At 58.5% G+C, this 24,897-nt stretch overlaps 3 protein-coding genes across 10 annotated transcripts in view; 1 reads left to right on the top strand and 2 right to left on the bottom strand.

The window, feature by feature from the left end:
* The first annotated feature begins 1,233 nt into the window (after positions 1–1,233).
* CDH15 (cadherin 15) lies at positions 1,234–13,381 on the top strand. The gene is given in 17 exon segments (XM_070761763.1): positions 1,234–1,257; positions 1,259–1,354; positions 1,356–1,418; positions 5,074–5,208; positions 5,669–5,824; positions 6,036–6,180; positions 7,312–7,472; positions 7,923–8,051; positions 9,706–9,891; positions 10,228–10,481; positions 10,931–11,073; positions 11,283–11,501; positions 11,806–12,045; positions 12,482–12,618; positions 12,714–12,869; positions 13,093–13,125; positions 13,127–13,381. Coding segments are annotated over 17 exon segments (2,442 nt in total). The 3' UTR covers positions 13,292–13,381.
* Positions 13,382–13,886: 505 nt separating this feature from the next.
* SLC22A31 (solute carrier family 22 member 31) lies at positions 13,887–18,176 on the bottom strand. The gene is given in 10 exon segments (XM_070761770.1): positions 13,887–14,282; positions 14,284–14,494; positions 14,750–14,861; positions 15,126–15,340; positions 15,482–15,590; positions 15,811–15,956; positions 16,074–16,242; positions 16,642–16,796; positions 17,424–17,527; positions 17,606–18,176. Coding segments are annotated over 10 exon segments (1,779 nt in total). The 5' UTR covers positions 17,966–18,176; the 3' UTR covers positions 13,887–14,084.
* A 3,280-nt stretch (positions 18,177–21,456) lies between these two features.
* ANKRD11 (ankyrin repeat domain containing 11) overlaps positions 21,457–24,897 on the bottom strand; it is a 122,128-nt gene continuing 118,687 nt past the window's right edge. For 4 of the 8 annotated variants that reach the window (XM_070761760.1, XM_070761762.1, XM_070761759.1 and 1 more), the window contains one exon: positions 23,621–24,663. In XM_070761760.1, coding sequence (XP_070617861.1) covers positions 24,478–24,663 — 186 coding nt within the window. In that variant the 3' untranslated portion in view covers positions 23,621–24,477. Of the gene's footprint in view, positions 21,654–23,620; positions 24,664–24,897 lie in introns of those variants that run through there. The other 4 variants (XR_011559897.1, XR_011559896.1, XR_011559895.1 and 1 more) reach the window with 4 other exon arrangements.

Here is a 24,897-nt window from a genome sequence, read left to right as displayed (position 1 = left end):
AATAAAACAACAGGGGCATGTTGACAAAATCACCCAACACAGCTCATCTTGAAAAGGGCCAGAAAACGAAGGATGTCAGCAAATGTTAAATAGCAGATTAGCCAAGTAAAAATGCCTTATGCATCGCAGGGGCCAGTTAGGTCGCAAAGAGTCCACGTCTGCCAAACAATGTCGGCTGGTGGGTCCTCAGGGGAGAGCCTTCTCTGTTGCGGCCCCGGCCCTCTGGAACCAACTCTGCCCGGAGATTCACCCCACCCCCACTCTCTTTGCCTTTCGGAAAGCGTTAAAGACACATCTATGCCAGCAGGCCTGGGGATCGTGAGCTTCGCTCCAACCATTTGTATGTAAGAGGTATGATTGATTGTTTTAATAGTGGGTTTTATACATTTTGAAATGTTTTATATTGTATTGTTATGTAATGTGTTTATTTTTACTATTGAGGGCTGCCCTGAGTCTGCAAGGAGAAGGACAGCCTATATAAAGAAGGGAGTAAGCAAATAAGGAAGGAAGGATAGGATAGGATAGGATAATAGCATGTAGAATAGAATATAGAACAGAATAGAATTGAATAGAATTGAATTGAATTCTTTATTGGCCAAGTGTGATTGGACACACAAGGAATTTATCTTTGGTGCAGATGCTCTTGGGGTACATAAAAGAAAAAGAGACATTTGTCAAGGATCAGGAGGTACCACACAATGATTGTCATAGGGATTAAATAAGCAATGAGGAAACAATCAATATTAATAAAAATCATAAGGTTACAAGCAACAAGTTTAGTCATACAGCCACAAGTGGGAAATGGGTGATAGAAATGATGAGAAATAAGTAAGTAGAGATAGATAGATAGATAGATAGATAGATAGATAGATAGATAGATGGATGGATGGATGGATGGATGGATGGATGGATAGATAGATAGATAAGATAGATAGATAGATAGATAGATTAGATAGATAGATAAGATAGATAGATAAGATAGATAGATAGATAGATAGATAGATAGATAGATAGATAGAGATAGATAGATAGATAAGATAGATAGATAGATAGATAGATAGATAGATAGATAGATGGATGGATGAAATGTAGTTCCATAAGAAGGAGGATGTCTGTGGGCGGCAGTTGTTGAGGTTCCTACTCATCCCCCTTTCTGCTGGATTCCCTGCCCACTCGCCCACTCAGCTCAGCCCATCCGGCCCTCCCTCCCAGCCTCTGGACCGGCCCCAACACATGTGCTGTCTGTCACAGCCGGCTGGCCGAGGCTATTTTAGCCCCCGTCCCAGGCACAGCTGCCTCGGCCCCCTTGGAGAGGAGCAAAGCGAGCAGGGCTCCCGCAACGGCCGACCAGGCGTCCCCCCACGATGCTCCCCTTCTTCTGGCTCAGCACCTGCCTCCTGGCCACCCTCACCGCCCAGGTAAGCCGGGCCAGGTGGGGCTGAGGGCCTTCCTCGCTGGATGGGTCTGGCTTCTTTGGGGGCCCTGCAGCCCCGCCCTGTCCCCAGGAGAGGGAACCCAGCCATTCGGGGGGGCTTTCTCTTAAGAGGAGGGAGGGTGGATCTCCCGGCTCTCAGAAGGGATCCAGCCAAGGATCTACTGCGGAGACCGGAGGTGGAGAGTCCGCCCTTCCTCCCTTCACCCCCCACTCCGTTCAGGATCCTGAGGGTCCCAGCCACTCTGGAGCGTTCTCTTCTGCCAAGGGGAGGGGATCCTCAGCAGCAGCTGCTTTGGACTACAGAGCCCATGCTGCAGGACCTGTTGGGGGAAGAGTCTGTGCCTCTCCTCCAGCTCTTGGGGCTGATCTGCGAGAGAAGCCCCTGCAGGAGAGCCCGTTGCCAGGGGATCCAAGCGGTGGCAACATCTGCACTGGGCCAGGATGGCAGCCCCGCTCAAGGCCTTTGCGTGGGCTCACCAAGACGTGGCCCCCTTTAAAAGTGCTTTCCATGAACTTTCTTTTGAAGTCAGGGAAGGGGGCCATTGAGCTTAACTTCTCACTCCAGTCGAAGATGGGATTGCGTGATTGTAGTTGAAGGAATGGGAATGCCTAGTTTTTATATCTTTGGGGCTTTAATATTAGTTTTAGGTTATTCTTGCTGTATTTGTAATGTGTTTTATGCTCACTTTTGTAAGCCGCCCTGCGGAGAAGGGCGGCATAGAAATCCAACCCACCCATCCAATCAGTCAATCAATGATGCCAGGGGTCTCACCTGGATCTCTCCCCCAGGCAGGAAACGTGGAAGGCAGAGGGGTCAATGGGCACGCATGTGTGTCAGCCTGTCCAGTTTTTCTGGTTTCTGGGTACCACACCGAGGGGCCCCCTCCCCCCCTTGTGAAGGCTTCCCTGCATTAGGGGCAGTGAGGGAGCCCCCCCTCCCTTCCAAAGATCCAGACGTCCCTTTCTCTTCCCGGCCCTCATCTGTGGGGCAACAGTGCGGCTCCTTTGAGGTGGAGACGGGGCAAAACAGCTGGCCTTTGTCCCAGCTAGGCAGCCCTTTGGCTCTTTGCCCAGGGAGGGAAGGAGGCACCCCCATCACCCACCCCCGTCTGCCAGCTGCCCCAAGACAAGACCAGCCTGGAATGTCGGGCGGGAGGCAGCTGGGAGCAGAAGAATGCGGGCCCTGGGCTGGGGGGCTGGGGCAGTGGGCTGCATGTGGCTTGCATTAGACCTGCTTTGCTGCAAAGCGTAACTGAGGGGGGCTGGGGATTGCAAGGAGGGGAGGGCAGGCCAAGGAAGGGCAGAGGTCATCTCCCCTCCCCACAAGTCCAGAGTCTTCAACTGGGTTGAGCCCATCCCCACATTTCAAACTGACCTGTGCAAGGTGGCAAGCCCCCTCCCCCAACTAAACCCGTGGTTTTTCCTGGGAGGGGGGCATTTAATCTGCTGGCTGGCATTTCCCATCAACTGGGCAGCTCCGAAGGGCGCCAACTTGGAGAAGGCGGCCTGCTGCCCCCCACCCCCAGCCCTGCCGTGCCTTGTGGGGAGGCCGCATTCTTCCATCAGCAGCTCCTGCATTTGTTCCGCCACCTGCCGGGGAGGAATTCATAGCTGGGCCAGGAGGGGTCCGTTCGAAGGCCGGCCATCCGGGGAAAAAGAGTTCCCCCCCCACTTTGAGTAGCCTCGGGGGGGGGGGGAGCCTGCAAAAGCTCAGCAAAGGGAGCAGCCTGCCAGACGGATCCAAGCCCTGGAGGACCTTGAGACCTGCATGGGCCCCTCCGAGCCCCAAAGGCTTTGAGACCATCTCGGGGGGGGGGGCACCCATCCCTGCAAGGCCTGCAGACAGCAATGCACCCCCCCCTCTGAGGTTAGGGGGTAGCAGGAAATGGCCCCCTCCTCGGCTGCAGCCTCTGCACTACAAAACGGGATGAGATCAGAGAGTTCCCACGTCTTCTTGGACGTCTCGTGACCTCCCTGAGGGATCCTCCTCCATAGTTCAGGCTTTGGTCAGGCTTTCAACATTATTACACCGTCAGGGCTTTTAATTAAAATGGGCTCATGGGCAGGAAGGAGCTTCTTGAAGACGGGCTCCAGGAAAGGCTCCTGCGGCCCGCGAGGGTCACCCAGAGGGCCTGGAGACGGGGCTGGCCCCACGTGGGAAAGGCCAGAGGCCGGCAGGCTCCCAAACAGCCGGGGAAGGAATGCCGGATGTCCCAGCCGCTCCCCTGGGATGAGGCTCGGTGGAGGAATCCCACGCAAGGCAGGGCTGGGGGGGGAAGAGGAGCAGCCCAGCCCCCCCCCCCGCTGGGCTTCTTGGCTGGACCCCCTCATCCCCCCAGCATCACAAGCAATATTCTCTCCGCCAAACTTGCGATAGGTTTTCTTCCCCAATTTATTTATTTATTTAATTGGCTTTATATGCCTCTTCTCTCCGAAGACTTGGGGTGCCGTACAACACATAAAAAAGAAGAATACAATATAATAATCTAAATCCAATTAATTTAAAAACTAAATGTACTGGTCTATAAAAGCCACTATTATTAAGAAAAACCAACCATAGCCACTCAAACAACAATCATACGTAACATTCATTGGCCAGGGAGCTAGGGTCTAATTGCCCCAAGCCTGGCGGCATAGATGAGACTTAAGACTCTTGCGGAAGGCGAGGAGGGTGGGGGCAGTGTGAATCTCCAGGGGGAGCTGATTCCAGAGAGCTGGGGCCACCACAGAGAAGGCTCTTCCCCCAATGTTGCTCTGCTGTCCTTAAGGGAAGGAAAGTGCATCGACCCAGAGAGGGAAGGAACCCGGGGGCCCTTCAGGGACTCTGCCAGGCTGATTGACGCTCCTCACCTGCCTGGTTCCAGAAGAAGCAGCCATGACCCTCTCTGTCTCCCCCAGCCGTGAAAGTCGGCCCCCTCCCTGGTCTGACCCAGGAGAGCTCCCAGCCGTTCTTTGCACAGCTGCTGGCCAAATGGGCCCTGTCTGGGGATTAATCCCTGCTGTGGGGCAGAGCAGGGAGGGAGGGGAGGGAGGGGGCGATATAGCAGCAGCAGCAACAGGGGAAAAAACCCACAGAAACTCTGGCCGCACCTGTCCGAAGGCATCAACCTCCTTTTGTTTCTCAGACGTCTGGCTAAGAGAAACGGCCTCTGGATTCCTTCTGGCTTTGCACCAATGCAGGCCGACCCAGCCCCCCTCCTTCTCCCCCCCCCCCGTCCCCACACAAAGGACGGACGGACGACTCAGCGGCTCTTCCATGGCCGCCATGACAATGTCGCTTGGCGGGGCCTACGGTAAGAGCCTTCTCTGTGGGGGGCCCGGCCCTCTGGAATCAGCTCCCCTGGAGATCTGTACTGCCCCCACCCGCCTGGCCTTCCGTAAGGGTCTAAGACTCATTTGTGCCACCAGGCCTGGGTACAGTAGCCATCAGCCCCTGCCTATGGATGGATGGATGTTGAACAGAAAGTATGTTGGCGGATTGGAATGACTGTTTTTAAATAAAATTGGGGTTTTAGCCTGGTTGTTTTAGTTATTATTGGATTTTACAATTGTATTGTTTTTACATGTTGTAAGTCCTTAGGGCCGGGATACAAATCCAAATCAATCAATCTTGACCAGCCTTTTCTTTCCCTTCCCAGAAGGAGCCCTGTGGGGCCAGAGCGATGGCCTCTCACAGCATCCGTCCGGCCCCCCGGAGGGTCAAGCGGGCCTGGGTCATCCCCCCCATCAGCCTACCTGAGAACTACAGGCGACTGCCCTACCTTCTGGTCCAGGTGGGTGCGAGAGATAGCCGGAGGGGGGAGCTGAGATTTGAGGAGGGAGGGACAGCTCTTCTTTGGCTGCTGCTGTGCCAGCCCTCCGACCTGGGTCCTCTCTTAGAGGAGGGGGTGGCGAGGCAGGCTTATGGGTCTGCTGCTCCCCAGGCCTCCTGTCACTGAGCCCCCATGCCCAGGGGATCCCACTCCCCGACAAATTCCAGAGGAGAGCCATAAGTTCCCCAGAGGGCCACCTTCTGCACGCCACAAGTCCCATCTTCATTCTTGACCTCTGGAGGAACAGCTGGAAAAACTTTGGCTGAAACTGCAGCTGTATAGTTGCCCCTGGACAATAGTCGGGAGCCCCTGCTGCCCCAAGGCTGGTGGGATGCCGGCCTTCTCCAGCTTCAGGGGAGGGGTAGAGGGGGAAAGAGTTTGGGGGAGGCCTTCTCTCACCCCCCCACTTCCCTCTCTGCAGATTAAGTCAGACAAGCAGCAGCCGGGGGTCGTGGTCTACAGCATTAAGGGTCCCGGGGTGGATGAAGACCCCAAGGACATCTTCTCCATCGATAATCGGAGTGGCAAAGTCTACCTCAACACTGTGCTGGATCGGGAAAAACACGACCGCTTTCGGGTAAGGGAAGGCCTGGACTTTGATAGTGTTTGGGTCCTGCCCCTCCCCCACTCAGTCCCATCCGAAGGGAGGAGGCGGAAGCCCCACCTACCTCCGTCAAGCCCTCCAGGATTGCCTTGCTTGCCCCCTAAGCTGCCCCAGGTCTCCTCAGGGGGGCAGAGGCGGCCTCCCCCAGCTGAGATGGGCCTCCTTCTCTTCTCCCCACAACCAGCTCAAGGCTTTTGCCCTCGACCTGGGCGGGGTCCCTCTGGAAGAGCCCACCGACTTGGAGATCCTCGTCCTGGACCAGAATGACAACCGGCCAGTGTTCCGGCAGGACGTCTTCATGGGGCAGGTGGTGGAGGGGGCCAAGCCAGGTGGGCACCCCAGACCTGCCCCTCGCTCTGGGCGGGGCTGATTCTGCAGCACCGTCTCTCCTTCTGCCTGATTCCTTGTCACCGCTCTCATTCAGAGATGGGGTGCATGCTGTGTTCATAGTGTTGGCCATGACCTACGGAGCCCTACATGGCATCGGGCCAGACTGCCTGCAGGACAGCCTCCTGCCCCATGAGTCCCAGCGACCGGTCAGGTCCCACAGAGCCGGCTTTCTCCAGGTTCCGTCAACTAGACAATGTCGCTTGGTGGGGCCGAGGGGAAGAGCCTTCTCTGTGGAGGGCCCGGCCCTCTGGAATCAGCTCCCCTGGAGATTTCCACTGCCCTCAATCTCCTCGCCTTCTGTAAGAGTTAAGACTCATTTATGTCGCCAGGCTTGGGGCAATTGGATCCTGTCTGAATGTGTAAGATTGATTTTAACCTGTCTGGGGATTTTAGATTGTTTGTTTAGTGTAAATAATTGTATTTATCTATTGCATTCTGTTGGTTTTATATGTTGTAAGCCACCCCAAGTCCTCAGAGAGGGGTGGCATATAAATTCAATATATGAATGAGTGAATGAATGAATGAATGAGTGAATGAATGAGTGAATGAGTGAATGAATGAGTGAATGAGTGAATGAATGAAGGAAGGAAGGAAGGAAGGAAGGGAAGGGAAGATGGGAGAAGGAAGGAAGAAAAGAAATAAGGATGGCAGAAGGAAAGATGAGTAAGGAAGGGGGGAGGAAGGAAGGAAAGAAAGAAGGAAGGAGGGAGGTTAGGGAGGAAGGAAGGAAGGAACAAACACAAACAAACAGACAGTGCCCCTCTGTAGCTGAGTAGCCCTGAACCAACCATCTTTCTATTTAATTCCCCCGTTTGCACAAAGGCATGAAAGCAGCTCTGCCTGTGCAAGTCCCGGCTGCCCTTGGAAGCACAAATGATACAGCGGTGACCCCCATTCCTTGGCTCTCCCTTAGTTACCGCATTCACGTGTGGGGCTGGATCCCATGGCGGAGCAAACACGGTGGTGGTGGTGGTGGTGGTGGGTGCGAAAGCTCTTTCGGAAGAAGAGTCCCTCGGGAGGTTTCAGTGGCGAGAGGCATGGCTGCCCTAAAAGTCCTCTGTGCTTTTCAGGGACGTTTGTGTTGAAGGCCGAAGCCACAGATGCTGACGACCCCGAGACGGACAACGCGGTGCTCCGCTACTCCATCCTGGGCCCAGAAGGGGCGGAGCTGTTTGCCATCCATGAGCTCTCGGGGGAGATCCACGTGGCTGCAGATGGGCTGGACCGCGAGGTAGGGACGTCTCCTTCCCCCTCGTGTCCAGAGGCAGCTTCTGGCCCCAGAGGAGGGAGGAGCTGGCGCGAAATGGGGAGGGAAAGGGGGGAGGGAGGGGGAGATCCCAATTACAGTGCCCGTCCCAAATATTTGCAAAATGTTCCCCGGTCATCCCACAAAAGTCAAATCACTCACTGAGTGTTATTGCTGTATTTTTAGCAACAAGGTTTGGATTTATCTGATCATTAAAGGGCCACAGAAAACAGTGTTCAAAACATCTAGTTGACAAAACACGACATTTTCTCTCACTTGCTTTGCCAAACTCCCTGTGGTGGTTCAGCCGCTTCCTTCAAGAGGCATCACAAGGTTCACCTTGGCCACCAAGCACAGGAGCAGGTGCTCAAACCACCCAGGACATTACTGCAAACCCCTGGGGCAGCTACCACTTTCTGGCCCCTCCCTGTGTAGGTGACGGGCAGCTACAACCTGACACTCCAAGTGGCTGACATGGCTGGAGAAGGTCTGACCACCACCGCGACAGCATCCATTTATGTGGAAGATGTCAACGACAACCCCCCTGAATTCACGTCGGATGAGGTGGGGAGAGCAGCCCCTCCGCCTGGGGGCGTTATTATCCCCCACCCCCTGCACAACTCCCTTCCTTGGGCGTCCCCTCCAAGCGGTGCCAGGCGAGGTTCCTGAGCCCCCCCACCCCCAGCATCATGGGATGAAGGGGATGGGAGCAACCTTGGACTGGCCCACCTGTACAGGTGAACCAGGGCTGATCATCCCCTGCTGCTAGAGCAGCGTTTCCCAACCGGTCAGGTGTGCCGCGGCGCCCCTAGGAAGCTCCAGCTGGGCGGGGCGCTGCCGGTGCCGGACCGCCGTATCCGGCGTTCTCCTGCTGGGTCCCAAAGAAGGAAGGCGGGAAAAAGGAGGCAGGGGCAGGGAGGTGCGGCAGTAGGAGTAAAGGGAGCCACGGCTGCCCCTGCCTCCCCACGGTGCCTCCGGCCAAACGCGCCCCTGGCTTCTCCGTCCTGTCCCATTGCCCGCCCGATCCGCTCACTCTCCGCTGCCGCCTCAAGCTTTGGGGCGCAATCCGCCCCCTCTCCTCCGCCGCCGCCTCCTGCCTTGGGGCGAGCAATCCAGGAGTCCGGGACTGTGTGGCTTTGCGCCATGAAGAGAAAACGGCCGACTTTTCCCTGCTGCCGTTTTCTCTTCATGGCGCAAAGCCACACAGTCCCGGACTCCCGGATCGCTCGCTTCTCTGGTCAGCAAAGCCATCTGCCCAGGAAAGCGCTGCGCTGGCCGGAGAAGCGAGCGATCCGGGAGTCCGGGACTGTGTGGCTTTGCGCCATGAAGAGAAAACGGCAGCAGGGAAAAGTCGGCCGGGCTAACGGGAGGCGGCGCGAGGCCGGGCGCTGGGGACGTCTGGGAGGGCGAGGAAGCTGATGGCTGCTGCGCACTCCACTCTCTCTCCGGCTCTCTCTCGCTCTTTCTTTTTCTCTCTGTTGCTGGCGTGGTGAACGAGAGAGAAAGAGAGAGAGAGAAAAAGGAGGGGAGAGAGAATGAGAGAGAAAGAAAGCAAGAGAAAGAGAGGGAAAGAAAGCAAGAGAGAGAGAAAGAAAGGGGGAAGGAGGGAGAGGGAAAGACATAGAGGGAGGGAAGGAGGGAGAGAGAAAGAGCAAAAAAGAGAGGAAGAAAGAAAGAGGGATGGAGAGAAAGAAGGGAAGGAAGGAAGAGAGAAAGAGGGAGGTAGAAATAGAGTGAAATGGAGGAAGAGATATTTTTTTTGTCCAAACTTTTCTTTACCCCCCCCCCCCCCCCCCCCCCGTTCAGTGTTCCCCAGAATTTTGAAAACATGAATAATGTGCCGCGGCTCAAAAAAGGTTGGGAAACACTGTGCTAGAGGTTAGCACTGCCCTGCAATTTGTTGATTTATTTATTAGTCCCATTTCTAAGCGGCCCAATTCTTTGTGGACTCAAATGTCTGCAGAATTCCCGCTTGGTTGACAGGTTCAACTCACACCTGTCTTTGTATGGGCCATGCACAGCAGCGGCTGCCCCACCTGGCCCCACCTGAACCCCTCCAGTCTGGAACAGGTGGGTGGGTGGGCGAGCTGGCTAGCAAACAGGCCTCCTTTCCTGCCCCCTTTCGCTGCCCCACGGGAGGAGCAGGATGAAGAGGGGGGGTCTCCTCCATGGTTTGCTCACCCCCCCTTTTCACGCTGCCTCCTCCCTTCCCTTGCAGTTCCACCTGGAGGCCCCCGAGAACCAGCTGGGCGTGGAGGTTGGACGGGTGACGGTGGAGGACAAGGACCAGCCAGGCTCCCCCAACTGGCTGGCCAAGTTCACCATCCTGGAGGGGGACCCTCGAGGGGCTTTCTCCATCCACCCTGACCCCATGACCAACGAGGGGGTCATCTCTATGGTCAAGGTAAGGGCCAGGCTCTGCTCAGCGCAGGGGCAACGAATGGGGGAGGGGCAGTCTCCAGGTGGGCCCAGGAGGGACTCACCCTGCATCTTCCCTGCCTGTCAAGGGCCAGTGGCTGACCGACAGCTGCTTCCACCTTCCAGGGGGGGAGGGAATGGCCAAGGACAGAGAGCTTTCTTGCAGCAGGTGGCAGCCGTGGGCAGGAGGCAGCAGCCAAAGGAGGCGAGCGGGGGGCAGGGCACAAAGGGAGGGGGTAGCAGTAGTGCCCCAGGAGCGCTGGCGCCCCCCCCCCCATGTCTCCCCATCTCTCTCTCTCTCTCTCTCTCTCCCGCTTGCCAGGCCCTGGACTACGAGGAGCAGAGCCGTTATGAGCTGCTGGTCTCTGTGCAGAACCAAAGCCCCCTCCACCCCTCCGCCCCCAAAGCTGCCCACGCCTTGGCCACGGTGCAGCTCCAGGTGACGGATGGCAACGAGCCCCCCTCCTTCCTGGACAACCCCTGCAGGGGGAGGGTGAATGAAGGGGCGGCCGCTGGCACCGAAATCACCCTCTTGCGTGCCAGGGACCCCGACACCCAGCAAGCTCAGCAGCTCAGGTGAGCAAAATCCAAGCCGGCTGGTGGAGGTCGGGCGCAGGTGCAGGTGCTCGGCCTGCCCGGGGTTTGGAATTCGGGGTAAAATCCAGCAAGTGCAACCCCCGTTTCCTTCCTGTTGTAAGAATGAAGTCTCTAGTCCTCAGTTCCGCCCCGAGTCTGCGGAGGGGGGCGGCATACAAATCTAAATAATAAATAAAACGCCATCCCTAAAAGCAAACCCTGCAGAATCCCACAGGATGGGGGTCCCTTCCAGGCTGCGTTTCCTGGCCTCTGGATCCGCCCTGCACCCCACTCGCTTTCCAGAGGCATCTGGGATCTCGGAGGAATCTCCCGGGAGATCCGGCCATTGGGGGGGGGGTTGGTCCTTTGCTCTGTGAGAAGGAAGCCCTGCACTTGGGGGGTGGGAGGGTGCACATGCCTGTGTCCCTGAACCCCTCTCCTCTCCCCAGGTACCTGCTGCCGGTCTCCGAGTTGGCCAGTTGGCTGCGGGTGGACCCCCAATCTGGCCACGTGGAAGTCCAGCAGAAAGTACCCGCGCGGTCCACCTTCCTGGGCGGCTGGTACATCACGCAGATCCTGGCTGTTGATGATGGTGAGTGGGCGAGCGGAGGGTGGGAGGAGGGGGAGAGAGCAAGCAAGGAGCCCTGCTCAAAAATCCTGCTGACCCGACCCTGGGAGGGTCCTTAGCCAGGCCGGGCAGCCATTGGTGAGAGAGAAGCCCACCCTTTGCCCGCCCCCCCCCCTGCGTGGAAGACACCGCCAAGGTCAACTGGACCCACATCTCCTCTCTCTCTCTCTCAGGGACCCCTCCCCTCACAGCCACCGGGACCCTCTCTGTGGAGGTGCTGGAAGTCAACGACCATGCGCCCTCCCTCTTCCCCACCACGGGGTTGCTGTGCCGAGAAGGGGGCACCTTAGTCCTGAGCGCCACTGACCAGGACTTGGCACCCCATGCAGCGCCCTTCCATTTCCTTCTGGGCCTTGGCGGTGCCCACAACTGGACTCTCAGCCACCCCAACGGTAATCGGGGGTCCTGGGATCGCGCCTGGGATGGGGGGGCAGCTCAGCCCAGGCCTCGCAAGGAGCCTTGACCAGGCTTCCTGGCAGAACCCCCTTCCCACTTGGAAACCTTTAATGGGGGCAAGAGTTGGCCTCAGTCCAGCTGGAGCCTGCCAGGGCCCCGACTTTGCCAGACCCCAAGCTGAGGACAAAAGCTCTGAAAACCTCTGGAAAGTGAGGCCTGGAGCTCTTGGGTGGCGGGAGGGGCCCTGGGCAGTTTGTCCTTGTGTTGAGACCACTTCCGTCCTTTGACTCCCCACTCCAGACACCCACGTGCTGCTGCAGCCTCCCGTGGACGTGGCCGAGGGCCTCCACGTCCTGCCACTGCTCGTCCGAGACTCCGGGGTCCCGCCACGTGTGCGAGAGCAGCTGCTGAATGTCTCCGTCTGTGCCTGCAGCCAGTGGGGCCCCTGTGGGGCTCAGGCAGCTGCCACGCTGGGGGCCAGGGCAGGCCTCAGCTGGGGCGCCTTGCTGGCCATCCTCTGCAGCGCCCTCGTACTTCTGTGTAAGTGCCTGATGGCCAAGCCAAGCCTGCTGCCCCCTAGTGGCCACAAAAGGAAGCGGGAAGAGCGTTGGTGGGAGGGGCTGGAGGTTCAGTGCTGGGAGGGGGGTGGAACTGCCAATCCAATGGGGGCATGTCCTATTCTTGGGCACTTGGGGCGGGGGGGGATGTTTCTGCCTCCCTGCTGCAAAGAGGAAGCCCCTCCTGTGTGCCCTCCCCATTTTCCTGCAGCTGTGTGCGTGTGTTGTGTGTGAGAGAGTTATTTGGGGGTGGGGGCTGCATTGGCCAGGTGCAAATCCCCAGGCTTCTTGGGCAGGGGGGGTCTTGAGAGGAAGAGCTGTGGGCAGCCCGGGGAGGGGGCAGTGTGGCTGGCTGCCCTGAGCGCTTGGACACTGGTGGGGGGGGACACAGGGGCCTCTGACCCGCCTTCTCTGGGCAGTGCTGGTGCTGCTGGTGGCCGGACTGGAGCACTCCCGGCGACAGGCTCTGCGCAAGGGGCTGCTGGGCGCCTGGCAGGACGACCTGCGCGACAACATCGTCAACTATGATGAGCAGGGGGGAGGCGAGGAGGACCAGGTGAGACCAGCGGTGGGGCTGCCGTGGGGCCGGTCCCTTTCCCCACCTCTGAGCTACAGGGTGGTGATGGCCGGGGCCCCCATCTCTGCCTGCAGGACACCTACGACCTCTCCCAGCTCCGTGACCCCGACCTCTTTCGGCCCCCGACCCCCCGCGGGAAGCCCTTTCGGAGGAGGGAGGCCTCCCACAGCTACGCCTGGCCCCAGCACCTGCAGCCCTGCCCCTCCCACATCGAGGACTTCATCAATGAGGTGAAAAGTGGCGAGGAGGTCGGGGGGGAGGGGGCGGGGGGGACCCCCGCCTGGCCTATCCTAAACCTGCCTTGTTGATCCCCTTGGCTGGCGGTTGTGGGTGTTTTGCCTCTGGAGATCTTCATTGGGTGGGCTCCTGCCTGGAGTAGGGGGCCGGACTAGAAGACCTCTCGGGTCCCTTCTGGCCCTAGGATTCTACCTTCCTGCTCCATCTCCTGCGCAGGGCCTGGAGGCAGCCGACAGTGACCCCAGCGTCCCCCCCCTACGACACGGCCCTCATCTATGACTATGAGGGGGCCTGTTCGGCCAGCGGGTCCCTCAGCTCCATCCTGTCCAGCCTGGGAGACGAAGACCAGGACTACGACTACATCCGCGAATGGGGCCCACGGTTCCAGCGCCTGGCCGAGCTGTATGGTCAGTAAGGGGCAGGAGGAGCACCACTGGCTGGCAGGTGGGGCTGCACCCCAGAGGCCGGGCTCCCTTCCAGCCGCTGCCTTGCCAACTCCAGCTGGACCAGCCTGCGTGCCCTGAAGCCGAAGGCAGGCAGAGACCCCCAGGTGCCTTCCCTGGCCACCGGTGGAGATTCTGCGGGCAGCTGGTGGAGGAGAGTCCCAGGGACCTGAGGGCCACCCGTTTCCTCCAGGGCCCATGGAAGTCTCTAGGCCTAAAGAAAGAGGGTGGCTGGGTGAGAAAACCCTCCACCTGCCAGGGAACTGAAGAGCCCCTGGGGAGGAGGGAGGACTGGCAACCTCGCGGGAGGCAAGTGGTGATGTCCCCTCCCTGCCCAGCAACAGCCTCCCCCCCCCCGATAGAACCGGCCATGGCCCACCCTGGAAAGCAGCTTCCGGTGGACTATGGGCAGACCTGGTTGTGTTGCCCCCAAGGCCCAGTCCAAGACTGCAAAGGGGCTGAAGAATGAGGCGCTTGGGGGTCTCGTCTGGGGAACAGGGCAGGATTTGAGAGGGGGCAGCAGTGCTGGTTGTGGCTTACAATAAAACTCCCCTAAGGAAAATGAACTCTGAAGGCAGTGTGGGGTTTATTGCATGTTCACAAAGAAAAGAGGGGCCCTGGGGGGTCAGCCTTCCCTCAAGGAAATGGGGCCACCCACTTCTTCCTGCCCCCATGACCAGTCACCAGATGACCCCGGGGCCAAGAACGTTCCTTCTGGCAGTCCAGCCCCAGCAGCCCTACTCTCCTCTGGGCACTGTCGTGTCCTCAGGTGTCTGGACCCAGGGGCCTGCCTTGCCCCCCAGCGCCAGCAGGCCTCACACGGGCGCCCAGCATCTTCTTGGTGGCTGTGACCAGGTGGGCGTAGCTCTCGGGGTCGTAGGGGCTGGCCCCCGTGTGGGTGGAGAGCAGTGGTAGCTGGTCCTGGCAGCGGGAGCGACGGCGTCTAGGGTGGAAGAGGGGGGGGGCGGTGCAGGCTCTCCCCCTCCTGCAGGGAGTCTGGCAGGGGCCGGTGGCTGGTCTCCGGGAGGAGCATGACGCTGAGCACCGAGAGGACGGCGAAGGAGGCGAAGACCACGTGGTGCAGGAAGAACCCCCGGTTGGGCTGGATGTCCATCAGAGGGGTGGCCGCCTGGCCCAGCGTGTGTGCAGCCAGGATGAGGCCCAGCCCGCCCCCCCTGCAAAGCAGAAGAGCTCCATTGGGCAGCAGCGGAGGGGGGGGCTTCCCTTCTAGGCCCCAGCTCAGCAAGCCCCTCGTGGCCCCTGGGCAGGCCCTCCCCGCCCACTTTTTCACCTGGGGCCCTGGACCAGCACGGACCCCCTGAGCGAAGGCAGCCCAGGGCCAAGGCTCACTGAGCAAGCAGGAGTCGGCCCCGGTGGCTTCTGGGCCAGGCTCCCGTCTGCCAATCCGGTGACACCTGAGGCCTCCTCACCTGACCACGGTGGGCAGCACCTCGCTGGCAAAGAAGATGCTGAGGGCAGCAACCGCTTGAGATGCCAAAATGCCCAGGATGGAGAGTGCCAAGATGAGCCATGCCATCAGATCTGGGGAAGGGAAGCGCGTCGGTTGAGAGGCTGGCTGAGCGTCCTTCCGCCGAGCCTCCCCTGCACAGGGGAGAGGAATCTGCCGCACAAATCTCAGCACAAGCAAGCCAGCCAAGCGGCATCTAAGACTCAAGTTGTGGGAGGAGGGAAGCCCCTCGCAGGGCTCCAGCAACACAAGAGCTGGGACCCTCGAGACGGGTCGGTTCCCCTCCTGAGAACTAGGGCTACTTTCCCGCCACCCAGCAGCCGCCGGAGTCTCCTTACACTGCATCAGGGCCAGGAGGAGCAGGGAGGAAATGCCGGTCAGGATGGTGCCAAAGAGCAGGACTGCCCGGCGGCCAAAGTGATCCACCGTCAGGCAGAGGAAGAGGATGGCCACCGCTTCGCTCCCTGCCAGCAGGAAGTAGGGGAAGTAAAAGCGAGGCGCGTACGGAGCCAAGTTGCGGGCAAAACAGTGGCGGATGCCGCTCCCAATGAACCTGGTGGGAAAGGAGGTCACGTCCGCAGGGTGACCGAGGGCCAGGAGGGAAGGAGGTCTCACGTGGGGGCCCAGTGTGGCTCATGAGGAAGAGGAGGAGATTGGACCAGCCCCACCCTTGCCCCCTCCCAAAGACACTTACGCAGTGAAGCCAAGAATGAGGCTGTTCTTCCACACCACCCTCGTGCTGAAGATCCGACAGACACTCTGATACTCTGCTTGGGGGGCTCCTCCCGGCTGCCTCTCCGTCTCTGGGCACAAAAGGAGAGCTGGGTCCCCGGCCCCACTGGCTGGCCGTTCAGCTGAGCCCGGAGGCAGAACCCAGAGGGGCTGTGGGGCACCAAGGGGAGCATCCCCGCCCCCACCCTCTCTGAGGGACTCCGCTCAGGGGCTCCCAATCCCTGGATCCAGGTTGGCCCCTGCAACCAGCTGCATCCGTAAGGGGCCCAAGAGGCCCAGCTGGAGACCCACCTGACAAGAGAGAGTCCTCAGTTGGAGAGCCATTTTCCAGGCTGACTCCGTTGCCCCTGGCCAGGTCCAGCAGGGCCAGCTTGGCTTTCTGCAGCTGCCGCGTGGCCAAGAGCCACCGGGCCGACTCCGGGAACAGAGAAGACGACCTGGGAGGGGGAAAGTGGGACTGGGTGGTGCAGCGTCTGGGCTCCCCTGAAGGAGGCGAGGGGGCAAGGAAGGGCCAAACACCCCACGTAGGGAAGACAGACAGACGGCACTCTCACCACCAGCAAGTGGCCAGCAGGGCCAGTCCCAGGGTGATGACGCCCTGAAGCAACCGCCACTCCGCCACAGCCACAGCCAATCCCGGCAGGAGCAGCTGCCCAGCAACCCAGAAGAAGCTGGCGCTCATCACGACCATCAGGCGGTGGGGGCAGTCACACAACTCCAGGCCTAAGGAGAAGAAGAGGTGGAGCATGAACGGGGAAGGCGGAGGAGTCCGGAGCAGTCGGGCTCTGCTAGGGCCGAGATAAAATGCATCCAGTCTCACTGGGGGCCTCAGAGCCGATGGGACGGAGGCCATGAAGTCGCTCAGCAAGGCCAGAGGAAAAGCCGCTTCCCAAACCTGCCCAGGAGACGTCGGGCAGTAGCTGCGTGCCAGAAGAATCCTGACCAGGGAAGGCCCAAACAGGGACCGTCCTTCCCTCTGGGGGCTCAGCTGAAACCCCCTTGTTCCAAGCAATCCCACTGAGGGAAAGGCCCATTCGGCCTGGGCCTAAAGCCAGGGCTATTTGGGGAGCAGGGAGGGCCCCTCTTGCTTCCCGCCTGTCCTAGGGGCAGGAAACGACTCACGGGCCACGTAGAGGGAGAGGAAGGCCCCCGCCAGCACAGCCCCAAAGAGCATCCGCATCACAACCAGCATCAGGTAATCCACCGCCAGGGCCACGGCGAAGCCCAGTGGGACGGACAGTACCAAGGAGACAGCAAAGACGATCCGACGGCCAAACCTGGAGGAGAGGAGAGCAGGGGGGAAGGAAGGAGAGGAGAAGAGACTGGCCCTGGTTGCCCTCGGACGGCTTCCGTCACAGGGGAGCACAACTCAGGGCTTTTTTGGCCTCTGTTTGAAAGAGCAACATAAACTACTGCACAGGGGTTGCAGAAGGCTGCCCAACTCCCACTCATTCTGGTCCAGGGAGCCCAGAAAAATGGCAGGATTCCCAAAGTCCATTTCACAGCAAGGCTGCCACTGGCCCAAAGAAGGAGCCCTCCCCCCTTAGCCAATTGACTTTTGTGCTTTGCAAAATCCTCGTCTTGCCTGGCAGGGCATCTCCGCAGAAAGGCCAGATGTTCTGCGCCTCCTGGAGGCAGCTTCCAAGACTTGCGGGGGGGGGGGGGGTCTGCCGAGTGTCTCTTAGCCCAGGAGCGCTGGGAGGGACGCTTCCCCTTTTACTCAAACGTGGCTGTGAATCACCTTCTCAAGTGGGGTGGAAACTGGGCAGGTGCAGACGCCACCTTTGCCATGGAAGCTGAGAACAGCCGCCCTCGGTTGCCCAATGGTGGCAGAGGGCCAAGCGGTCGGGCATGGTGGGGGCCGCCCGAGGCCACCCGGAGAACCGCCCCCGCCGCTGCCTTACCTGTCGCAGGTCGCCCCGAGGGCCACGTAGCCCGCCAGCCAGCCCAGGAGGTGGGTGGTCTGCTCCAGCGGGACCCGCCAATGCTCGGCGCACACCAGGTCCCACTGTGGGGGAAGCGGCCGGAGGGGTCAGTAGAGAAGCTCGCCCCCCCGGCCCCCCCCCGCCGTCGGAGCGGGACGCACCTGCGTGACCAGCGTGGAGCGGAGCCCAGCGGCGGGGAGCGCGTACTGCCAGCCGCGCGTGCAGGGCCCAGTGGCGTTGGGCGGGCCCGGGGGGGCGGCGGCTGCTGCTCCGGCCGGCGGGTAGCGGTAGAGGAGGCAGCGGCTGCCGGGGGGCGCCGAGACGTCGAGCAGCCGGAGCCCGGAGGCGTTGCGCAGGGCGGGCGGGAGCAGCGCGAGGTCCGGGCGGCAGCGGTGTGGCGGGACGGCGGCCAGGAGGAGCCCCGCGGCCAAGGCCAGCGCCAGCCCCACGTTGGGCACCCACGAGGCCGCCGCCAGGAAGCGCGCCCGCCGCCCGAAGACCTCCGCCGCCGCCCGCGCCATCCGCTGCCTGGCACCGGCCACCCGCCTCGGCCCGAGCGGCGAAGGCTTTCTCCGGGCGGGACAGGCGGGGCGGGGCGGATCCGGCGGCGGCTGAGTCGCGGGGAGGGACGGGGCGGGCGGGCGCTGCCTTCCCCCGGGCCCGAGGGGAGCCCCCGAAGGCGGCGGTGCTGCGGGGGCGCTCTGCACTTGCTCAGGGGCAATCTCGCCCCCCCCCCCGCTTCAGCCCCGAGGGGCCTCCAGGGCCGCCCCCCCAGCTGCGCCCTTCGGCTCGCCTTCTGAGAGGAACCGACTAGGCGACCCTCTGCCCGGGGCAAGCGGAGGAAGGGGGCCACCTCCCCTCTTTTCTTTCCGGCAGCCCAGAATCTCCACGGCGCCCCTCGCTGGCTCCGCTCTTTCCTTCCTTCCCAGCTGGGCCCCGAGCAGGAGGGAGCGGAGCAAAGGCGGCCGCTGCACCTGATGTGGAGCAAAGTTGCTCAGAGCCGGGAACGGGTCAGCCACAGACCCGCCCAGGCGCCCAGGTCAGGTGCGTCCGGAGCTTCCTTCGGTCGGGGGCCTCCTTTCCTCCGCGGCTCCTGGCCTGCCCTCCCCTGCCTTCCTTCAGGGTCCGGAGGGAGGGGGGCGGGACGGGGGGGGCACAGAGGTCTGGAAAGTTTTCTCCCCCGCCCGCCCGCCTTCCGGGGGCCTCTCCTTGTGGGCTGGGCGGGGCGGGCCTTTCCCGGCCAGGGCGCAGGTGGCCAGCGGAGAAGAACCTGCTCCGTCCAGTTGAGCAACTTTCCTGCCTGACTCCCCCCCCCCCTTCGGGCTCTCCGGTTGGCCTCCCACTCTTGCAACAAGTGTTTGCCTTCCTCCCCGGCCGCCTTAGAACCAGTTGTGCAAAAGCACTCGGGGAGGGGCGGGGGAAGGCAATTTTGCTGGAGTGCTTCCTTTGGAAAAAGGATCCCATCGTGTGACATCACAGCACCCTTTTATTTCAATCCTCCTCTTCGAATTGCTTTCTAAAAAACTGCCCCTGTGGCTGCGGGGGGGGGGGGCTTCTGGGCGCAGCAGCTTATCCAGGGAGAGCAGCCGGCTGTCAGCAACTGACCCAACCACAAAGGAAGTTGCCCTGCAAACCAGCCAAATTCAACAGGCGGCACAAATGTGTGTGGTCTTTAACTGACCCAGAGGAAAGTAGATTCCATCAGCCCAGATCACAATCTTGGAGAGGCAACTCTTCCCCCCAAGAGTTTGTGTGTGTGTGTGACATTGCCGTCTTCTCAATCGCTTGGATTACAAATTTGGAAAAAGAGAGATGAGTTGCAACAGGGCTCTTTCTTCTCAGTATTGGTTTATTTTTAAATTGATTTTCATTAAGCAATCTTCTTATCCCAACTTCCACCTTTACAGCACTCTGGTACCAGCACACCTCACAATCATAGTTCCCTCTAAGCTGAGCAGTGAGCAATCGCTCACTTAAAAATCATCATCAACTCAGAGTTTTCCAAACCTGCCCAGAAGCCGAGAGGGAAGGAGAGAGAGAGGAAGAGAGGAAGAGAGAGAAACAGATAGAAAAAAGAGAGGAAGGAAAAGAGAAAGAAAAAGAATGGGAGTAAGGAAGAGAGAAAGAAAATCAAAATCTAGTTTGAAACTAGCTCAACTATTTAAGTGGCATTTTGATATTGATAGAGTTGCCCTATTATGAGCTCACTGTTATAGACACACAGGACAGTATTTTATTTTGAAATTCCCTGAGGCAAAACAGGGTGGGCTTTTTATTTGTTTGTTGTTTGTTTGTTTGTTTATTTATTATTTCTGTGCCACCCAGTCCCAAAGGGACTGCCGCTCAGACACTATACTTTTCCGCCCACCCCCCAAAAAAATTAGAGGGAACACTGGTCACAAGTACATCCAGGTAATTTTCATTTTTCCTCCCTTGATTCGGATAGGATGGAATTCTTTACTGGCCAACTATGATTGGACACACAAGGGATTTTGTCTTTGGTGCAGATGTTCTCAGTGTCCATAAAAGAGACACTTGTCAAGAATCAAGAGGGACAGCACTTAATGATTGTCATGGGGGTCAAATAAGCAATCGGGAAGCAACCAAGATTAATAGAAACCTTAAGGATACAATATCTCTATTCTACGCACTGAGATTGTTACAACTACATGACTAAATATATTACATTTTTATCACATATTATTTTACTTTTACATTCTTATTCTTTACTTCTATTCTCTGAGCGGTTGAACCATAAATTCCAAATCAAATAGTATTTAGTTTCTCCTCTTTCCTTTATTCCCATTGTCAATATATCAATCTCCACATATTCTACACTTTCTTTACCACCATTCCATCAGTGGACATACTATCGTTTTTCCAATTTTGCACGTACGCAATTCTGACTGCTGTTATATGTAATATATTGGGGGGGGTTGCTATCATTTCCTATTAATACCCTAATAAAAATAGCTCTGGTTTTAGAGCTATTTGTTGTTTAGTAATTTCCTCTACCGACTTTCTTATCTTTATCCAATATTTCTTAGCTTCCGGCTATGTCCACCACATGTGGTAATAGGTTCCTTGCTTCTCTTTACATTTCCAATATTCTATTCAATTTATTAGATTTTTATGCCGCCCCTCTCCGAAGACTCCACTGGTCTATTTGGGAATGTTTTTCCTAAACTTGCAGCGGGCAAGTGCCAGCAGTAGAACATCTTATATAGATTGTAGGCCACTGACATGGTCAGTTTTTAGTCGCCTCCCCCCCCCCAATTTGGGTATTTATTTATTAGATTTTTATGCTGCCCCTCTCCGTAGACTCGGGCTTCCCCTTTTACTCAAACGCGTATATTAGGGCTCCCACAGGTGAAAGTCAGACCAGTATTGTACTGTAATGCAGGAGACCTTGTAGGCTTGGGTTAAACTCTTTCTTGAGATATACCGTATTTTTCAGAGTATAAGACGCACTTTTTGCCCCCCCTAAAGAGGCTGGAAGTCTGGGTGCGTCTTATGCTCTGCATGTAGCCCCGCCCACCGCCCTCCGCGCATCCTCTTCCTGGCTGCAGAGATTGCCACTGACAACGGCTTGTCTCTTTGGCCTCCGCCACGTGTTGCGTTTTCAGCCTCCAAATGCTCAACGTGGCGTGTCCAAAATGGCTCCCCGGAAGGGCCGCTGCCTTTTCTTACCCCTTCCCCGGAGCTCCCTCCGACCGTCAGCCGTGCTTCTGAAGCAGAGATCCCCCCCCCGCCAACCCCCAAACCAGCCAGCCAATGGATGTGCTGAAGCTGACCAGGCTAAGGGCCAGACAGCAGGAAACCTGGTGGGCAGAATTCCCCCACCCCCAAACTAAGGTGCGTCTGACCCTCTGGAGAACCTCTGCTCCTTCGTTTTCCTCCCTGTGGGAAGTCTTGGGGGGACGGGCAAGCGCCAGGCGGAGGAGGAGGAGAGCCCCCCCAGAAAGGTGGTGAGCAGCAGCGGAAATCAAAAGAGCCCATAGCACACTGTCCGTGTTTTTTTAAAAAAAGATTTATTTATGAACATTATCTTGAGGGACAACAGCATCTCTGCACTTCTCTCTGTACATGCAACTGTAGAAAATAACACCTGTGTTTGCTTTGCCTCTTTCTGCAGGACGTTGTGCAGCTAAGGGGCCGTTTTGTGGCGCCCTCGGCAGCACCAGCACTGACAAACTATATGTACACAAACTACATTGGTAAAAAATAAAAAATAAAAAAAACACATGATTACATTACAAACAATGCACCCTGCTGCTGTTTAACTCCACATTCTATGCAAGTTGCACGAGTACAAATAAAAGGGTGTGAATTTGACCTGTGAGAGATATTTACATGTATATATACAATTGCCCGGGAGAAGCGGTTGGACAAGGGGGGCTATTTACACCAGTGGCCCAATCCACAGAACGCAGGCCCCCACAGTGCCCTGCTCCTGCCGTGGCTCGGGCTTTAAAGGAGGGGAGGTCTGGGGGGGCCGAGAGGGAATTCCCGTCGGCCTCGAGAAGGGAAGGAAAGAAAGACAGCCAGAAGTGGCACCCCAGGAGAGGGACTGATCGAAGGGGACTGGCTAAACCAGCCCCCCCCCCCCCCCAGTAATGGTGGAAAGCTCTGCAACCGTCCCAGGAAGCCCCCAGCATGGTGGGACGCACCCCCTGCAGGCAAAAAAAATGGCCTGGGGCGACCCAGATGCTTCTCCATGACATGGGACGCTAAGAACAGAAGGCTTGTGGTGGGCCCTCTCCACCCCGTCCCCCCACACGCACTGTGTGGAGTCCCAGAGGCAGGAAAGGCCCCCCCTCCTGGCGGGAGGAAGCGCCTCCGGTGGAAACGCTCCCCTTCCACAGTTACCCGGGTGTCTCCAGGCCCTCAGGGCAAATTGGCGAATGCCCACCATGCAAGTCTTTTGAAGGCCTTCAGCGGCTGAAAGCTTGAGGGGGGGGAGGAAATGACCTCGCCCCCCCCAAGCCAAGACACGAGCCTCCTCCAAGGACTGGAGATGCCAACCAGCAGGGCTGCCCAGAAGAAGAACCAGGCCCAGGAGCCCTGACGGCCTCTTCCTGCCCCCCCCCCCGCTGTCTCAGACTCCGCTCCCCAATGAACTCACAACTGTTCCCACAGGGCCCACAGCCCATGCTCTGACTGGGGGGGGGGCAGGGGAGACCCTCTTTGCTAGCCCCAGACTGCCACTGTGCCAGCCGCTCGTTCTGAGTTCGTATGTACGTTGCCAAAAGGTTCAGGAATAACACCACCCACTTACATCGTAAGCTAGAGTGACACATTGGCCTTCAGAAAACTCCTCCTGCATTTGGGGTGGGGGTGGGGGCAAGAGCAATTCTCCCCAAGACTCAAGGCTGCCAATCCAGATTGGGAAGTGGCCAGTCCCAAAAGGCTACGTTAGAAAACAACGGCAGAGCTGACCCTCCCTAGACCGCAAAAGCAGAGCCAAAGCTTTCGGGACCAGGGAGGGGGAGGGGGGCCTCCTGGCCCTTCGCGCTCTCAAAGCCACCCAGCTCCCTCCGGCCACAAGCAGTGCCGTCCGGGGCAGGGCTGAGCCAAGCACGCTCCGTTCTGAACGTCCAGGCTAAATAAATCCTACTTGACAATCCACAACTTGGAATCGGGGCCGAGCTGGGCCAGAAACCCCAGTTGGGGCTCCCTTGCCTGGGCTTCTGCCCCCCACCGCCAGGGGCTCGACTGTCACGGCCTCTCTGCCCTCCGCCTCGCCTGCCCCACGAGGGGTCTTTGGGCTGCCTCGGACCCCGAAGGGGAGCACCAGGCTCTGCAGGTCAACCTGTGGCCGGATGTCAAGGCAGAGGCGGCCAGGACACGGCTGGGCTGAGCGCTGGGGGGCAGGCGGGTGAGGGCAGCCCGTGGCCAGCCTGTCTCCTGAATGGGGCAGGGGGAGGAGGAGGAGGGTGGGGGGCTACTGCCTTGGGGGAACTATACATACAAAGATCATTTTAATTAATTAATTTATTTCTTTACACATGACTGAAAGTGATGTTACAGTACATAAGTTATTTACAACTGTGCAGTAATGTGTTGCAAAATAAATTATCTAGAAGGCAGCAAAAAGTACATTGTTAACGTATATAAAACTGTACAGCTTTTAAGGGATACAATTTCTTTTTATATGAGTATTGGCTCTTGTAGTGTTTTATCTTTTTCTTTTTTTCAAGTTATGGACTCAGAAAGAGAAACAAAATGCCCAAGATTAAAGGAAAATATATATTTATATATATATATTTATATATATATATATATATAAACCACATGGATTTTACTCCACTTCAAAACAGAATTGCACAGTCCTCGCTCTGCGCCACTTACGTCTCTGGTCTCTGCGGTGGGGGGCCTCCCTCCCCAGGCGGGGCCGCTCCAAAGGTGCCCCACGTTGCCAGTCCAGTGGGGTGACTCTCTCCACCAGCCCCAGAGGGCAGCTCGGCTGCAACAAGAACCAAAGGGACGGCCTGTCTCCTCCACCCCCACCTCCCCACAAGCCCCCCCCTCCCCAGTGCAGCCCAGCAGGGTCTTGGGGGGATGATCCACCCACAGGCAAATGGAAGAATCAAAGCGCTCCAAACGGCAGAAATGGCGAGGCGGCTTCGAGTCTTGGCGGCAGCGGCAGCTCCTCCCCCCGAAGAGAGAGTGCGCTGGGGGTCTGCGGGCACCCGTCGAGCCTCCCTTCCCCCAGTCCTGAACCTGCCGCCACGCGCAGGCTGCTCCTGCCACGGAGGGGGGCAGGGAATGGGCGGCGCCTCTCTCCTCCCGCTGCTCCTGCAGCCCAGGGGGCGCCTGGGGCTCCGTGACGAAAGTGCCGCGGGTGGTTCTGCCACCGATGTCCGGCTTCCTCCTCGTCTGGCTATGGATTCCTCAGCAAGTGGTCGTGTCTGTGTGTGTGTGCGTGCGTGTGTGTGTGTGAACACCTACACCCGTCCTGGAGAGGGGAGTCGAGGGGGTGGGCACCCACCCGTGCCAGTTTGCAGTGAAAAGGTCCACAGGGTGGGTCCTGTCATGCTGGCAAGAGCACAAAGTCATCGTTCACGTCCACCATGGGCACGTAGAAGGAGGGCACCTCGTTCACGCAGAGCGACTTGTGCCCGGCAGGGTCCAGCTCCTGCACCTTCAGCTGCCACTCCATGCGCTGCACTGCGTTCAAGGCTGCGGCTTCATGTTGCTGGCGCATCAGCAGGCACGTCTGGATGGGGAAAGAGGAGAGGGCCTTGACTGCGCGAAGCGGGAGGCAGATCGCTTCCCCCCTCCCCCCTTGTGGTCTCGGGGTCTCCTCCCCCCCCCCACAGAGGGGAGTCTGCAGGCAGCTGGGGGGGTAAGGCCTCCTGCAGCTCCCTCTGGGCTTTCAGGGCCCCCTGGAGGAGGAGCTCCATCGCGCCTGGGACAGAGGTTCCTCCCGTGAGAAAGACGAAGGAAGAGG

The sequence above is a fragment of the Erythrolamprus reginae genome, chromosome 9 (assembly GCF_031021105.1).
Source record: "Erythrolamprus reginae isolate rEryReg1 chromosome 9, rEryReg1.hap1, whole genome shotgun sequence".
NCBI lineage: Eukaryota > Metazoa > Chordata > Lepidosauria > Squamata > Dipsadidae > Erythrolamprus > Erythrolamprus reginae.
This window is presented reverse-complemented; position numbering and strand designations above follow the sequence as displayed.